At 46.6% G+C, this 14173-nt stretch overlaps 1 protein-coding gene across 1 annotated transcript in view; it reads left to right on the forward strand.

The window, feature by feature from the left end:
• Positions 1-14002, forward strand: part of rev1 (REV1 DNA directed polymerase) — a 30430-nt gene extending 16428 nt beyond the window's left edge. Inside the window, exons 5-22 of the mRNA XM_048238603.1 lie at positions 389-715; positions 1492-2216; positions 3466-3573; positions 3860-3979; positions 4314-4446; positions 4673-4801; positions 5080-5234; positions 5627-5746; positions 6093-6313; positions 6668-6840; positions 7231-7511; positions 7736-7923; positions 8472-8726; positions 9036-9135; positions 11234-11439; positions 11632-11782; positions 11956-12058; positions 12441-14002. Coding sequence (XP_048094560.1) covers positions 389-715; positions 1492-2216; positions 3466-3573; positions 3860-3979; positions 4314-4446; positions 4673-4801; positions 5080-5234; positions 5627-5746; positions 6093-6313; positions 6668-6840; positions 7231-7511; positions 7736-7923; positions 8472-8726; positions 9036-9135; positions 11234-11439; positions 11632-11782; positions 11956-12058; positions 12441-12552 — 3607 coding nt within the window. The 3' untranslated portion in view covers positions 12553-14002. The remainder of the gene's footprint in view (positions 1-388; positions 716-1491; positions 2217-3465; positions 3574-3859; positions 3980-4313; positions 4447-4672; positions 4802-5079; positions 5235-5626; positions 5747-6092; positions 6314-6667; positions 6841-7230; positions 7512-7735; positions 7924-8471; positions 8727-9035; positions 9136-11233; positions 11440-11631; positions 11783-11955; positions 12059-12440) is intronic.
• The last annotated feature ends 171 nt before the right edge of the window (positions 14003-14173 follow it).

The raw sequence follows: 14173 nt of genomic DNA on the forward strand, positions 1-14173 counted from the left end.
ACTTCCAGAATTCCAAGAGCCTAGATTTCAGGCCTTGTCTAAACCCACTCTCTCCTCTCCTTTCTCCACTGATCTTTTCCTCTTGCCTCTCTCCTCTCCTCCTTTTCTCTGTCATCCTCTAATCTTTGGTCTTCCTCTGTCTCCATTTTTCTTTCTTATTCTCCCTGTCTTCTTCTGCTGTCCCTTTCTCCTTCTTTCTCTGATCATCTCCTGTCTCACCTTCTCTTGTGTCCTTCGGTACTCTCCTCTCTCCCATCTGCCCTTCTCCTCCTCCTCCTCCTCCTCCTCCTCCTCCTCCTCCTCCTCTTCCTCCTCCTCCTCCTCTCTTCTCCTTCTCCTCTCCTTCCCTCCTCTCATCTCCTCTTCTCCTCCTCCTCCTCCTCCTCAGTATTAAGGCAGGCCGGCAGCTCTCCTACCTCCAGTACCAGCTCTATGCCAAGCAGAAGGGCCTGAGCTTCCCCAGCGTGTGCCTGCGGAAGCTGGACCAGCAGGAGCTAGCGGGAGCTAGCGGTCACCACCACTCGTCCAGCTCCAGCGTTGTATGCAGGGAAGGCCTGCCCGTGAAGCCCAGCCGCGGGCCTCCCAAACCCAGCCATGCCAGCCCCGGAGCTGGCCCCCCCCTCCTCCAGGAGCCTCTGGCCGAACAGAGCCAGGTGTCACCACGGCCAGTCTCCAGTGATGCGGCACATGGTCATAAGGAGCTGGAGCTCAGAGTGTAAGTGTGTGTGTGTGGGTGTGTGTGTGCACAGGCACGCAATAGTTATAGTTTGAGTAGATATGCATACGTGTATGTAGCCTGGGTGTTCCCATGCTGCCTTGCGCGTGATTTGATTCACGCTGCTAAGGCAGCCTGGAGACTCATGGAGCAAATTTTCGCCTGAGATAGGGGACCAATCACAGAACAAGGGGAAAGCAAGACAATGATGAGCTATGCACAGGCATTTGATAGACATCCGTGGCACCCAATTGACGGATCTGGGCATTTTTTTCAAATACGAGAAAATTAACGTTTGGTTCCCAGACCACGTCTCATTGAGAAGTGGTGGCGCTAGCCAGGCTAACGTGTATGTGTGTGTCTCTCAGATAGAATTCACTTTAGTGTGCAGCTCTGGCATAATAATGACTACTTTGAGTTTTCTGAATTTCTGAATGTTTTATTATGTGATAAACGGCAAGTGTATCTCTTTGTGTCTGTGTGTGTGTCTGTGTATGTGTTCCATTTTTATTTTCTCTAATATGACTGAGGAGTGCATTATTATAAAGCAGCTCACCTCCGCAAACATGATTCACTACTTTTGGGTTCAGAGCACAATTGCTCACACAAAGGGCTTCAGTGATTTATAAAATGTTCAAATGTTGTTTTGATGTTGTGGATAGAGAGTGGGTTGCTTTCTCAAAATGGATGTGGTGAATGGGACCATTTAGCCTTTAATTGCCTATGAACAATGCTGTCGTTTCCCTGGCGATGCTGACCCATGTGTCGTCCTACAGAAATGGCTCACTGCAGAACCCAAAGGGAGGCGGAATCAGACTGAATGGTCTCCATGGCGAGGACCAATGGGAGGAGCACTCTTCGACCAGTGGGAGGGCCAAAGAGTCTACCTTGACCAATGGCCACGTCCACCCCTTCAATGGTGCCTTAAAGCCTACGGACATGAGCCTTCATCCTGGGGGTTTGACCCAGGAGGCTCAACCAGAACAAAGGGACTCTATGAGCACTGTAAGCCCAGAGAGAAGCCCCTATTATGGGCCCAGGACTCCAAGTCCCATTCCCCCTCAACAACCACGCGTCTCCCCTGTCACTCAACACAAACACAACTCTGATTCGCCCAACACTCAGCGGCAAGTCCCGCCTCCAGCATCCCCGACCAATCAGAACGCATCCACTTCGTCTGACCTCACCCCTGCAAGGCCACACCCACCCGACCAGGGGAGCAGAGGAGTCCGGCTGAACGGCAGTCATCACAGCAGTGGCCCCTCCCATAACCACACCCACCAAGACCTCAGCGACCAATCAGGAAAGCCAGCGACTCGAGGAGCCGAGGGCGGGATCATCTCGGAGTTCTACTCGTACTCCCGGCTCCACCACATCTCCACGTGGAGGAGCGAGTTCGCCGAGTACGTCAACTCCCTGCAGTGTCGGAGGAGGGCAACAGGGGGTGCTGTGTTTTCTGGCAAGGAGAGGCTGAAGAAGCTCCGGGCTCAGCGCAGCTCAGGTGGGTCTGCTGGGGTAGGCTTTAACCTACGTTGGATTAGAGCTGCATTATTTAGGGAAAATATATAATTGCGATTTTTCTGATAGATATTGCCATTTGATTTGCGATATGTTTTTTAAGTCAAGCTTCAGCTTAATATTCCAAATTGCGCTTTAAGCTGGGCAACTAAGGGGTGATTCTGCCTAGTGCATTACAAGCACAGCACTCCTGTTAGGTGGACTTCACTGTCTGTCACAAAAGCAGGATGAAATTAATCTAAAGATCATAGATGTGACCAGATTAACCATTGAGACAGAGGTTAATTAATTGCAGCCTTTGTGATTAGCAAATTGCATTAGTTCATTAGTGTGTGCTTTAGAGGTTCGATTGTGCTATTTATGGGAAGAGCATGCAACAGGCAGTTCAATGAGAAAACTAGAGACACCATTAGCAAATTAGTTCATACTTCGGTCTACTTTTTTGGGGAACCAATCAAACCAATTTGACAGTCCAGAGACCTTGTGGGAAGACTTCCCCTCACACAGTAGCTTTGTCACAACATGCTGGAGCTTTCTTGTTAAGCTCACTGTCGAGGGCCACTCTAGGTCTGATTCTAGAACCTTTTTATCTTGTCATACCTGCAGACCAATGCTTGTGTGTTATAACCCTCAGAAGTGACATTGAGACATTCTGAGAGTAAGACAGCGATTATTCATAGGGGTCTGAAGCTATGTCTTTCTGCCAATCATTCTTGAGTAATTGTGCAGCGCACACACGAAGACACACACACACACACACACACACACACACACTGACACTTTTTTTTCTCATCTGCTCCTTGTCTGTCTGTGTCTCTATGTGCCTTTGAATTCTCATTAACCAGGTGCTTCATGATGTCATTTTATGCTGGTTAAATGTCAGTGGAGAGAACATCTACGACAGCCTTTGGTTTTGTGTGTGCGTGCGTGCGTGCGTCGTGGGAGAGTGTGTATGAGTGGAGGTGAGTGTGTGTGTGTGTGTGCGTGCGTGCGTGAGAGAGTGTGTATAAGGGTGAAGAGCTTCATGCTGTATTGTGTGGATGAAAATGATTTTCATTAATAATAGAGAACATTCGTTACTCTTTCTTTCTCTCTGTTTCTCACTTCAATCTTTCATACTCCTGTCTTCCATTCTGTCTCTTTCTTTCTCTCTCTCTCTTTCTCTCTGTCTGCATCTCTCTCTTTCTATCTCTATCTATCTATCTATCTCTTTTTCTTTCTCTTTCTCTCAGGTTTGTCCAGCATGCCTGCTCCTCAGGTCAGACAGTCCTGTATCCTGCATGTGGACATGGACTGCTTCTTTGTTTCAGTAGGAATAAGACACCGACCAGATCTGAAAGGTGAGTCAGACTCACTCTCTCACTCTCTCACTCTCTCACTCTCTCACTCTCTCACTCACAGAGAGAGAGAGAGAGAGGTCATACAGCCTGTTCCTGGTGCAGACGAGCAAAATTCCAGGGAAACTTACACATTCAACGTATTACTACTTTACCTGACCCCTCTCCTTCCTTCCCTCCTCTCTTTCTCTCTCTCTTTCTCTCTCTCTCTCCCCCCCCCTCTCTCTCTCTCTCTCTCTCTCGTTTTCGCTCTCTGTTCTCTCTCTGCTCTTTGTCCATCTGTCCTCAGGGAAGCCCGTTGCCGTGACGAGTAACCGTGGTCCTGGCCGTGTGGCCCAGAGGCCCGGGGCCAACCCCCAGCTGGAGTTCCAGTACTACCAGCACAAACGGAACCAGCACCAGCAGAAAGGTGAGCCTGGGCCAGGTGTGCCCTTTGGAACCTTACCTGGCACCACAGGTGGAACAGGACACCAGCAGTGCTGTGCACCACAGCGGGCAGTTTCTCATGGAACCTCAAGCACTTTGAATGCATTTTATTGTCCTCAGCTTGATGAGAGTTTTAAAACGTTTTGAGAAGTCTTTTAAACGTACCAGTATTTTACTGTAGTGTAGGGCAGGCCACTGTACGTTTAGGGATCTGTGGATGGCACTGCAAGAAGTGCTTTGTTTTGAACTTGTCATTATCAGTATCAAGTTTTCATACTTACACTGTCCGGTGTGATTCCTGTCCTGGTGTAACCTAGACAAGATGGACGGTGACCTTGAGATGACCCCTTCGCCTGAGGACATCGACGAGCATCGCCATGGCAACGGGATGGATCAGGACCAGGCTTCCCTCTCCATGGCCGAGATCGCCTCCTGCAGTTACGAGGCCAGGTAGCCCACAAGCTGTGTGTGTGTGTGTGTGTGTGTGTGGGCTTTGCCTTTACATTCAAACTGGTTCCTGGGAACTGTTTGCTTACTGACTCATTCATGATTCATGAGACTATTCAGAGAAAGATAAAGACCATAAAGAGATGGAGGGTGAGAGTAGCTGAAGACCTGATAAGAACAAAAGATGAGCTGTGTGTGTCTGGTCACGTGTCTCCTTTTTTAACCATAGGCAAGCAGGAGTGAAGAACGGCATGTTTTTCGGCCAGGCCAAGAAGCTGTGTCCGGAGCTTAAGGCCGTACCCTACGACTTTCAGGCCTATAAGGAGGTGGCACTGGTCATGTACGAGACCCTGGCCAGGTAGGAAAAAACAAACACACACCCACCCGTTTAACACTCATCCGCTTTCTAAGTCAGTAATTGTAGAGATTGTATGCAAGCCCCTTTTCCTGCCCTGCTTTTTGTATATTCTCTCTCTCTCTTCTCTCTCTCTCTCTCTCTCTCTCTCTCTACCTCTCTCTCTCTCGTGTTCAGCTCACACACTCCCCCTCTCTCTTGCATTCACCCCTCTCCCTGCTTCTCTGGTGTTCTGTGGCGTCTAGCGGTGCGGTCCCCTAACCCCTCCGTTCCCCCCGCAGCTTCACCCACCACATAGAGGCTCTGAGCTGTGACGAGGCTCTGTTGGACGCCACCGCCCTGCTGGCCGAAGTGGGCGTCACGCCTGACGAGCTGGCCAGCGCCATCCGGGCCGACGTGATGGAGAAGACTGGCTGCTCGGCCTCTGTGGGCATGGGTGAGTGGCGTGACCTTTGACCTTTGTGTGGTGGTGACCGCTGACTGTCTTTCCACGATAAGTACAGGGATTTTACATGTTCATTACAATCAGTTCTGTGATTTAACAGAACATTTATTTCTATATATATACCCACTAAATGTTATTGTAGATTTATTTTTTATCCAAACTGATGGCGTACTACGTGTCACATACACTTTCTATCAGGATGAGAGTGAGCTTGTGTTTAATGTACCAGTAGAGCCACAGGAGTTGTGAGAATAGATAGGGTTTATTCAGACAGGTCTCTCTCTGTCCTGGACCATAACACGCATGTGAAGATACCTCTCTCTGCTTCATCCCTGTCCCAGTCCTCTAATTAAAAACATCACTGGGTCCGCCCCTGTTTTCAGGCTCCAACATTCTCTTGGCGCGCATGGCCACACGGCGGGCCAAGCCCGAAGGCCAGTACCTGCTGAGGTCGGAGGACGTGGACGACTTCATAAGCGACCAGGCGGTCACCAGTCTGCCAGGTGAGACTCACTCACTCCCCCTGCTGGCAGACAGTAGTAACGACGCTGATCAGTCATCCTGGTCTCCTTTGTGTTTCCCCAGAATAGCATATAGCATAATATGAGTCATGCAGCAGTATCAGTAGTGAATGGACAATTAAGAGTTTCAGTGATCATTGAGTTATGGTACGATGCAGGATTGCCCCATGTGCTAGCCAAGCTATAGGGTCACAGATAGCGTTGGGAAATATGCAGTTGAGTGTACATTGTATTATGTGACATGTCGTATTTAGCTTATTGGCTTATTTGTCTTGTTGCTGCTGTTGTTGTTGTTCATTACTGTGTGTATGTGTGTGCGCGCTCGCAGGAGTGGGCCGCTCCATGGGCAGTAAGCTGGCGTCTCTGGGCGTGACCTCGTGTGGGGACCTGCAGCAGGTGTCCATGGCGCGCCTGCAGCGGGAGTTTGGCCCGCGCACCGGGCAGACACTCTTCCGCTTCTGTCGCGGCCTGGACGATCGCCCTGTCCGCAGCGAAAAGGAAAGGAAGTCCGTCTCGGCCGAGATGAACTACAACATCCGCTTCACAAAGGTCACTCAAAAAGCCCATGCACGCATGTTTTACTTGTGTTAAATCCTAGCTATGGAAGAGTACTCAGTTTCAGTAGGAATAGTGTATCATAGAGTTGTGTTAGATTAGGAGTTAAGCAAACAAAGCACAGCAAGTTCTATTTGATGGTTGGGCGGTTTTATGGTTTTTACTGTTCTTAATGATGAATGATTGAATTAAGTGTGTTTGTGTGTGTGTGTGTGTGTGTGTGTGTGTGTGTGTGTGTGTGTGTGTGTGTGTGTGTGTGCGCGCGCTACCAAAACATTATTTAATCACTTTACTGAAAGTCTGAATAGGGTCTTGAGGTTGACTGCGGCTGTGTCTCTTTCTTGGTAGGTGGAGGATGCGGAGTCATTCCTCAGCAATCTGTCCATGGAGGTGCAGAAGCGGCTGCAAGGGGCGGGGCTTAAAGGTCGTAGGGTCACTCTCAAGGTCATGATGCGCAAACCCGGAGCCCCAGTGGAGCCAGCCAAGTACGGAGGTCACGGCATCTGTGACAACCTAGCCAGGTGAGAGAGGCCGCATTCCCCCATCATGCATCTGACATTGGTCACTTGTAACTCCATAGCTTAATTGTGATGCCCTTGATTTATAATTGATTTTACTTTGTTTATGTTCAAAATTCAGTGAAAATCTCCTTGTATTTGACAAGCTATCCATCAAATAGTTGAGCTTATAAAGGGCATGTTGGTGCACAGTCTTGGCTCTGTAAATGGAAAAGAAAATGGCTTTCACTTTAGCTTGCTTTAGGAGAACTGATTGGAAGGGGTAGTGTATTTGATTGGCTGTTGGGCTCAAATCAACAAAATCACCTGTCCTTTTCCGGTTTTGTATGTTTGTGTGTGATGTTTTTCTCGTTTCTCTCTCTCACTCTCTGCCTCTCTCTGTCTTCTCTCCAGGTCAGTGACGTTAGGTAAAGCCACAGACAGTGGTCAGCTGATTGCTCAGGAGGCCATCAAACTGTTCCACGCCATGCGTCTGGAGGTGTCGGACATGCGGGGTGTGGGGCTGCAGGTGCAGCTGCTGGATGGGGGCCCCCAGGTGCAGGCGCCCCCCCAAGACTCCCGTTGCTCCATCAGGGACCTGCTGCTGGCCCGCCGGCCCCCCCACACTAACAACACCACCATCACCAGCACCAGCAGCAGCACGCCAGCCCCCAGCACTGCCCGACCAGATGCAGGTGAGGGAAGGTGTGTGTGTGTGTGTGTGTGTGTGTGTGTGTGTGTGTGTGTGTGTGTGTGTGTGTGTGTTCGTAGGATTATAGGACTACATACATTGTGTGTGTGTGCGTGTGTTTATAGGATTATAGGACTACATACATTATGCGTTCAATGAAAATAATGCCTAAATGCTAAAACTGTCAAAGAGGACGTCAAATAAAAATATACTTGTACCATTTTCCAGATGCAATGCCCAGTGGTTCTTCCTCAGGATCATCCTCCAATCAGGACACTCGCTCCTCCAGCATGCCACCGCCCACTTCCTTCTCTGATCCAATCCCCAGTACCAGTAAAGGAGAGCCCCCGCCCCACACTCCAAACCACGCCCGCTCCCGTCTCAACCTCAGCATAGAAGTGCCCTCGCCCTCTCAGGTAACTACACTCCTGGACACAATGAGCTCTCAATAGACCTCGTAGGTTCGCCTACAAAAAGGACCCTAAGCTGCCATCTTTACCCATCTAAGGAGAACCGTAGCTCTTGAGTTGACATAGAAGAACAAACTTAATTTCACTATGTGTAATTACAATGTAGTATTTCATTGTGTGATATTTGTGCTATGAATGTGGATATGTGGATGTACTTTTTTTTCTGAGTGCATATGACATAAATGTGAATGTACAGTTGAAGATTGTAAAATGGAATTGAATGATATAAAAGAAAATTCAGCTAACTGTAGTCTGCTTATTCAAAGATCTTGCCAAAGGAAGGCAGTTGAAAATGGCTGGCTAACACTGGCACATTTAGAGAAATGTTGATTAATGTGTGCCTTATCTAATGAATGAATGAATGAATGAATGAATTAATGAACAGATTAACTGAGGAAAGAAATACAGTGTTGGTTGTACTGACCAGTGCCATGTACAGTGGCCGGTACAGTGTTGGTTGTACTTGATTGGTGCCGTACGTACCTGTGGTGCAGGTGGACCGCTCCGTGCTGGAGGCGCTGCCCCCTGAGCTGAGGCAGCAGGTGGAGAGGACCTGGAGCCGGAGGGAAGAGAATGAGGAGCAGCCCGGCGCCTCCTGTTCCTCCCCCGTGCGTCCTCCTCCTCGGGCCTCGGCCTGCGCCTCGCCACCTCCCCCCGAGCCTCCCCCGCCCCCGGGCACGCTGCTGCTGCAGATCCCCAACCAGACGGGCTCCACGGGCATCATCCTGGCACTGCCAGACTTCTCACAGGTGACCAGCACTGCCAGTCAAGAGGAGTAAAAACAATATGGACATACATACACTTATATGCATGCAGTTTTATAGAATGCTTATTATGCATTCATGCATATATACCACACATACCATACATTTCATACATACTTTGCACATGTGTATATGTGTATAAATCCACATACTGTATACTCAGTATACACGTTTATATCAACTAAATATTTCATTTCACACCAGATCACACTCTCACTCCTTGCAAATAAGGTGGATTTAGCCACTGCTCTACTTCATACTGCATTTTCTGACCCTCACTCTGGTTTCTCGTAGGTCGACCCGGAAGTGTTTGCAGCGCTGCCGAAAGAGTTACAAGATGAGCTGTGTTCTGCTTACAATCGCAGAGAAAGTGCACAACCACAAGGCACTGAGGGTAGGCTGCTCTTCCTTTATATAATATCTTCATACAAGATCATATGATACATATTTCATATGATACATATTTCGGGCAGCTGTGGCCTACTGGTTAGCGCTTCGGACTTGTTACCGGAGGGTTGCCGGTTCGAACCCCGACCAGTAGGCACGGCTGAAGTGCCCTTGAGCAATTGGACGATTGGATGCTGCCACAAAATAAAATTGGATGCTGCCACTTCAAAAGGACTGCAAAACCAAGGCCACAACTCTCAGTACCAAAAAATGGCTCTTTAATTTCCATCTCTTGCACCTGCATTCAAGGCCTGCTAAATTGTTCCCACCACAACCACTTGGCCTGTACCCTGTCTGTTCACCTCCCACCAGACGCCAGATATGTGCCCAGGGGCTTCCGTAGTAAAGGGCCAGTGAGGGCAGTACCCGACCGTGGGCTGCAGGGCCAGGGGGCTCTCTGAACAAGGCGAGGCCTTATATGGATAAAAAGCAAAAGGAGCATTCAAAGGAAAGATAAAGACAAAGTGAAAAAAATTATAATATAATAAAATGAACGTAAAGAACACCATTTAAAAGACCATACTGGGTAAAATATGATGTGCAATACAATGATAAAAAAAGAGTGCTGTCTTCTTAAAGAAAACAAAAAGACAACGATTCTATCTGTCAGGACAAGTGACACAGTGTCTGTAATAATAAAAAATATGACCATAATATTATATGTCCAAGATAACATGTTGGCAAGGAAATTCCACATGTTCTCAGACAACGTCAAAATTAAGTCTCTTGAAAGCATACTGTTCTCCTTGTGTGCTGCCCCCTGCTGACTTTAGTTTAAAAAGGCAAGTGTGCAGAAGCTTCAGGTAGCTTCTAGTGCTTTAGCGCAAGTGACCTGTTCCGTAATGCACGCTACTGAGAAGTTGGATGTACCAATGTATATGACATGCCCAAAATAAAACAAAAACAAAAACAAAAACATACCATAACACAACACCACAACAGCAGTGACCACACTCCAGCACCGCTGCCCTCACATGGTCTGGGTGAACGCTGCGCATTGTTGGAGACTTGCATCACCACTGGTGGGCATCTGTACCATACTGGCGCGGCCGTTAACGTGTGTAGTACAGAGTTCAGTGGCTTTCATGAGAAGGTGTCGCCTAAAAAGAAAAAAAAGTAGTCAGATTGAAGATGTAAAAATATACTTAACAGAATACATGAACAGAAATTCCCATTCCCAATCCATGCCAATTGCAGAAGGGAAGGATTATCGATCCACAGAGGCCCCTGGGAGGTGTTTGCTCAATGGGTAATAATTATTTTACTGTTACATAATGATCATGCAACCCAGCGGTCATGGTGCCATTAAACTGCATCCATAGTCAAATCAGATATCAACTACTCCACATAGAAGCAGGATATGAGGAAGGAAATATGGTACATGCTGTGAAGGTTTGCCACAAATTTAACCCCTAAATAATAAAGCTGTCTCTGCACTCTGCATATAAAATGCGCTATATAAATAAAGAATTAATTACTTACTCTACACAAGGAATTGGGCATTAAGAGCTATTGGCTTGTCGTGATTTGAAACGGCATGGTATGTAAGCTCATTAATCCTCAGTTTTTGTATGGAAATAAATATGCCTGCTCTCAGTAAGCGAACAAACGGAAGAAACGCAGAGTACGGAAAATTTGGGCAGCCGTGGCCTACTGGTTAGCACTTCAGACTTGTAACCGGAGGGTTGCCGGTTCGAACCCCGACCAGTAGGCACGGCTGAAGTGCCCTTGAGCAAGGCGCCTAACCCCTCACTGCTCCCCGAGCACGCTGTTGTTGCAGGCAGCTCACTGCGCCGGGATTAGTGTGTGCTTCACCTCACTGTGTGTTCACTGTGTGCTGAGTGTGTTTCACTAATTCATGGATTGGGATAAATGCAGAGACCAAATTTCCCTCACGGGATCAAAAGAGTATATATACTTATACTTATATATACAAGTGTTTTGGCTATTGAGAGCTATTGGCTTATAGCTGACATAGCTGTTTGTGTAAGCTAAATGAATGAATGTTGAAACCCCTGTGTTGTTGTCCTCCCTCTGTTCTCCAGTGAAGCAGAAGAACCCTCTTCTGCAGCTCAAGCAGCCAGCTGCTGGCAGGACCAAGCGCCGCTACAAGAAGAGGGACGCCAGCCCGGCCAAAAAGGGCCCCAGCCCTCTCAAAAGGCTCCACCCAGCCACCAGCCCTGCCAAGTCCAGCCCCTCCAAGCCGACCCCACCACCATTCCGGCTCAAAGACGACCCCAGCGGACTGAAGGTGACTTATGTACCTTTTTTTATGTTATAGTTTTATGCCTTTAGAAGAAAATGTATATTTCCTCCTCGCTGCCATGACATGGGAGTAAATGCATGTCAATGTTTGGTCATTCTGATGAAAGAGAAGCCTCCTGAACTCCTCAACTTTTTAATTACAGCTCTTTTAACTTTCATCCATTGCTGTGCCCCACAGACGGAGAATGGTCCATCCTCGTCATCCATGAAGCCGGACGTGCCAGAGGTGCTGTCCAAATTCACCCCCCGCCCTGCCCCCACCTTGGCTGGAGCCAGCGAGTTGAGCGATATCAGGACCCTGCTACGGGAATGGGTCACAACCATCTCAGGTGACTAGAGGGGTGGTATGAACAATAACATGCGCAGACATTACATGTTCTGAAATTGCTTTTGTGTTAAGTCATTTAATACACGTATGGGCAGTGAGGCTAGATTGATTCGGTATGTATTCCTGTATGATGCTACTTATTAGACATGCTTGTTTTGGCCTTGGGTTCCTCAGAGCCTATGGAGGAGGACATTCTGCAGGTGGTGAAATATTGCACTGAGCTTGTGGAGGACAAAGACCTTGAGAAACTTGACATTATCATCAAATACATGAAGAGGTAGGGATTACTCTTATATTACTGGGTCTCTGCCTAAATCTTTTATGGGCTGGGTTGAACTTCAGTAAAGATTTCCATTGAAAAATAAGTTTTAGCCGATGCATTGTGGGCTGGTTGTCTGGACATGAACTAAGCCTAGACACCTATAAAACCATGTGCACTCTATCAAGTACACAAAGTTAAAAACGGTGTTTAACCAAAGTCTTATATTATTCTGTAGTCACATTATGTGGAAGAACCCTCTTGACATGTTCATTTCATAAGATATAATATGCATATGTAAAGGAAAACAACCCTGCTCCCATTGTTAACATCTGAACACAGTCCATGACCATGATCTCTTTCCTTTCTCCACCTATCTGCCTCTTTCTGTTTTACCCAGGCTTATGCAGCAGTCTGTGGAGTCTGTTTGGAGTATGGCCTTTGATTTCATCGTTGACAATGTGCAGGTGGTTGTGCAGCAAACGTATGGCAGCACCCTAAAGATCACGTAGAGGGGCAGAGCTTTTCCTACCCAGCTGCCAGCTACGCTCACTGTGACATCAAGTGCACCTCAGCCAAACATTCATGGGCGTGTGTGACATGACAGTTGCTCAGTCCAAACATTGATGCACCCTTCTGTGACATCGAAATGTCTCAGCAAGACATCACACTGTGATGTCCATGTTCCATCATTATGACATCATAGATCCTGTTGTATTTCTTAATAAAACGGATATGGTCCTGTTGGTGGGAGAAACTATTGAGCAGAATGTACACGGTATGTGGGTATGGTCATTGGTATGTTATCAGTGAAAGTGCCCAGAACTCAGTATAGCTGTGCATGCCCATTGTGATACAATGGCACTTACAGTACATAATACAGCAGACATCCACAAAACTGCTGGCCGTGTTTGTAAGACTAAAATCAGTATCTACAAATAAAACAGATTTGGATTGCAATGAGACTGTGGGAGGTGGGGGGTAGATAAGTAATAAAGCACTCATGACCAACAGAAATATAATGAAAAGTTGGAATGTTCACTGACAGCTTTCATTTTAATTATACAACCCTTTTTCCTTAGTTTTTGTTCTTTATTCTTGTGCACTCTATCCTTAAGCTTTCATTTGAAATCCTTAGTCTTTTCCCTTTATTCTTTTACTTTACTTACTGTGTGTGTGTTTTTTTTTTTTTTTTTCTTCTGTGAACTATGCCAGTGCTGGCTGCAAACAGGTAGCGCCATGGAAGTAAAACGTTACTTTGCTCTCTAAAAACGTTCACTTTTGTGTTTTATACAAAATGTAAACAGAGCATTGGGCATTTTGACTTGCTGATAGAGCAGTGCCAAATTTTGTCCACTCGGTCCATATGTAAATAATGATACAGAATTTCATTTAGATAACATTTACATATAATTATATCAAAGAGTTTGTTTCTAAACAGAAGTCACGTTTGTTTTTGAAATATTGTTTACAATTTTGCAAAAGGATTGCATTTTTTAAGTTTGGCAAAAAATTTACCATTTCAGGTGTGTTGTGTTGCTAAATCTTTGTCTCGGAAATGCATCAACTTTTCACCTAAAAGGTGACAGCAGGGTAGTGTTATTATATATGAGAGGTAAAAGACTTGAGACTAAACTGAAATATGTTTTAATTCAGCACACACACACTCACTCACAGAATGAATGTATTTCATAACTACACACTAATTCTGACTGGGCTCGGTGCTCATTTCAGAGACCTTGGTCCATTTAATATTTACAGGAAACGTCCCAACATGTCCACATTCTCGAGAGATTTCTGCGTTATACCATATCAACTTGTTTGGAGAAGGGTCTAGATGTTTCTATTGGTCAGTGAATGGTCTATATCACTACTGACCCGTGCCTGAAGACCTGAAGCTGTGACATTATTTGTATGTTTTTTCTAATGTAACTTGCTAATAAACTTGTTGGAACTCTGTTACGCTGTTGCAGAATTTAAATTCTTATGACTTTGAGCCCTATATTAAAGACTGACATTTATAAACAAGAAATGTGGTTCCATAAATGTACTGTACGGATTAAAATGGATTTTAATGAGTGGACAGCTGGCACGAATAACCAGCACGAATTGATAAACAGTGGCCAATAATGA

Source organism: Alosa alosa, chromosome 3, assembly GCF_017589495.1.
Source record: "Alosa alosa isolate M-15738 ecotype Scorff River chromosome 3, AALO_Geno_1.1, whole genome shotgun sequence".
Lineage (NCBI taxonomy): Eukaryota > Metazoa > Chordata > Actinopteri > Clupeiformes > Clupeidae > Alosa > Alosa alosa.